This window comes from Sinocyclocheilus rhinocerous, unplaced genomic scaffold (assembly GCF_001515625.1).
Source record: "Sinocyclocheilus rhinocerous isolate Xijiao unplaced genomic scaffold, SAMN03320098_v1.1 scaffold2899, whole genome shotgun sequence".
NCBI lineage: Eukaryota > Metazoa > Chordata > Actinopteri > Cypriniformes > Cyprinidae > Sinocyclocheilus > Sinocyclocheilus rhinocerous.
This window is the reverse complement of record NW_015624228.1, coordinates 14019-17117: the sequence shown is the minus strand read 5'-3', so window position 1 is coordinate 17117 and position 3099 is coordinate 14019. Positions and strand designations below refer to the sequence as shown.

Genomic DNA, 3099 nt, shown 5'->3' with positions numbered 1-3099 from the left:
GATGCGCTTTATTGGACTTCTTTTGGACTACTGACAAGAAACACTCACTGCCATATTTTTTTTTAAATAACTCCGATTGGATTCGTCTGAAAGAAGAAAGTCATATACACCTAGGATGGCTTGAAGGTGAGTAAATCATGTTCACACCAAACGCGAATTTAATTATTCGCGCGAGAAGATTACATACAAAGTCAATGCAAAGACGCGAATACGCGCCAGGCGACGCAAAATGCGCGACGCGAATAACGCGAGATATTCGCCTCGATCGCGTCTTTCGCGCAAGTTAAAAAATTTCAACTTCAGCGGAAAATTCGCCTGACGCGTTCTCACGCAAGCCAATCAGCCAAGAGCTTATTGGCACGTCTGGTTGAATCAGAAAATGGAGGAGCGCATTATTGTATCTGTTTGCGGGCACCCCGAAATATATGATACAACTTCATATTCTTATATAACTGTCATCCAGGCGCTGTTAAGGCTTATTTTACAATTGAAACTTTGTCCACACTGTTGGCACGTGAAGGGACTCTCTCCATTGTGGATTCTCATGTGGACTGTAAGGTTTCCATGTTGAGCAAAACTCTCTCTACACACTTTTAACATGTCTAAGGCTTATTTCCAGTGTGAACTCTCATGTGCCTTTCAAGACATATTTTACGAATGAAGCTTTTTCCACACAGCTGGCAGGAAAAAGGCCTCTCTCCGTTGTGGATTCTCATGTGGACTGTAAGGTTTCCATGTTGACAGAAACTCTTTCCACACTGAGGGCAGGTGTAAGGCTTCTCTCCAGTGTGAACTCTCATGTGCCTTTTAAGACATATTTTACGAGTGAAGCTTTTTCCACACAGCTGGCAGGAAAAAGGCCTTTCTCCGTTGTGGATTCTCATGTGGACTGTAAGGTTTCCATGTTGTCTGAAACTTTTTCCACACTTTAGACATATGTAAGGATTCTCTCCAGTGTGAACTCTCATGTGAATATTAAGGTTTCCTTGTTGAGCAAAACTCTCTCCACAGCGTTGGCATGTGTAAGGCTTCTCTCCAGTGTGAGTTCTCATGTGCCTGGTAACGTTTTCTTTTAGAGCGAAACTTTTTCCACACTGAGGGCAGGTGAAATGCTTTTCTCCAGTGTGAATTCTTATGTGCTTGTCAAGACTTTCTTTACGAGTGAAACTCTTTCCACACTGTTGGCAGGTAAAAGGGCTCTCCCCAGAGTGAATTCTCATGTGGATCTTAAAGTTTCCTAGTTGAGCATAACTCTTTCCACACTGAGGACATATGTAAGGGTTTTCTCCAGTGTGAAGTCTTATGTGAACATTAAGGTGTCCTTTTTGAGCAAAACTGTGTCCACACTGAGGGCAGGTGTAAGGCTTTTCTCCAGTGTGAACTCTCATGTGCCTGGTAAGGTTTCCTCTGTGATTGAAACTTTTTCCACACTGTTGGCAGATGAAAGTCTTCTTTCCCGTGTGAATTCTCTTGTGGTCTTTAGGGTTTCCTCGTTGACTGAAACTCTTTCCAAACCGAAAGCAAGTAAAATAACTTTGAGTTTCTGACTCTTGAGCTCTTTTTTGCGTGAGAGTCTTTTCAGTCTTTGAGCAACAAAAATATTTTTCTTCAGTTATGAAATCATGAAGATTCTCATATTGATCTTCCTCTTCATTTTCATCAAGTACTACTTTCTCCTCTTTCAGTGCCATTAGGTCTAAGGTGAAAAAACAAAGAAAAGTTTACAGCAGTTTAATGACACAAGACAACAGATATAAAAAAATGTAGATATGTAAAGCATCAAGACCATATGGCAGAGGGACATTGGTGGGGTGTGGTAAATATATAAAAGAAGCAGGGGGGAAGTTCATTCAATATAAGATTCTTCACAGATACTACCACACTCCGGTAAGACTTCACAGGATGAAACTGATGAAAAACCATTAATGTTGGAAATGCCAGCTGGAAACAGGTACCTTATTACATTGTACTTGGGAATGTAGTCTTGTTAAACCATTCTGGAAACAAGTTATTGATGTCTACAAAATCATGAATAAAGAATGTGCATTGTGTGTTATTGCTTTTTTCAGTTTTTATTCAATTTATGAAGGTGATGTAAACGGTTTTGATAACTTTTTGCCAGCATTGTCTGAAGATGATCTGAGCCGTTAAGACGAGTTCAAGAAAGTAGATTTTTCACAAAATTCAAAATAGCGAAAAATCTTAACCTGTACCTAATTTAAATGTTGGTGTGCATTCGACTCGGCATGAGCCAAGGAATCAGAAGAAAAAATTGCTTCTAGAATTTTGCTTCTCGACCTTAAGGTTCAAAAGTTATTAGCAGAAATATGAGTGCACATTTGGCCTACTGGTGGCACTAAAGAGTTTGAGATAGAGACTCCAAATTTGCTAAGGTTAATGTTGAGACTGTTTTCTATCTGTGTGCCAAATTTTATAACTTTCCCGCAAGTGGTTCTTTGGGCTGCCAAAGACTTCCTGAGCAGAAGAAGAAGAAGACTAATGGATACAATACGTGCTTGGCCCCTAAATACTGTTTTGGCGCACTTAATTTGTCGTGATAGATTACTGTAGCCAGAGACGTTTAAAACCAGAGTTCGACATGCTTTGACCAAAATTATGTTTTTGTTACAAACTGTTGTATAATTGATCAAAATGTAAAAAAAATTTTCAAGAGAAGTTGATCTTGGGTTTACACCAAATAATTGTTTTAAGCTACTTCTGTATTATTTCTTGCAATTAAATGCATGACATGTAATATTGATATATGCAAATTATAAATATTGTTATGTTTTCCTTATTTTACATATTCATCCATACAGTATATTCATTATGAGTTATTGTTACATATGCATGTAATTTTATTCTGTTCATAAGTGAAGGCTTGTAAAGATACGGCTGGCCCCTAGTGGCCGAGAGTTTTTGTTCTTTGTCTTAGTTTATTAGGTGCCAATTTCATACACCTGTGTTCCTTGAGCTGAGCGGTATAAATGCTGTTGTGACACTGGAAGGAGTTGCGGGGGACTTTGCTGGCATCCAGAGAAAAACTAGACCAGGGGCTGACTCGGCAGTTGTTTTTGTTGCGATTTTTCCTCTCCTTTT

At 39.1% G+C, this 3099-nt stretch overlaps 1 protein-coding gene across 1 annotated transcript; it reads right to left on the bottom strand.

Moving 5' to 3' along the window:
* Nucleotides 1-487: 487 nt before the first annotated feature.
* LOC107739826 (gastrula zinc finger protein XlCGF8.2DB-like) lies at nt 488-1706 on the bottom strand. The gene has a single exon (XM_016552037.1). The coding sequence runs from the start codon at nt 1689-1691 to the stop codon at nt 603-605; it is 1089 nt and encodes a 362-aa protein (XP_016407523.1). The 5' UTR covers nt 1692-1706; the 3' UTR covers nt 488-602.
* Nucleotides 1707-3099: the final 1393 nt, after the last annotated feature.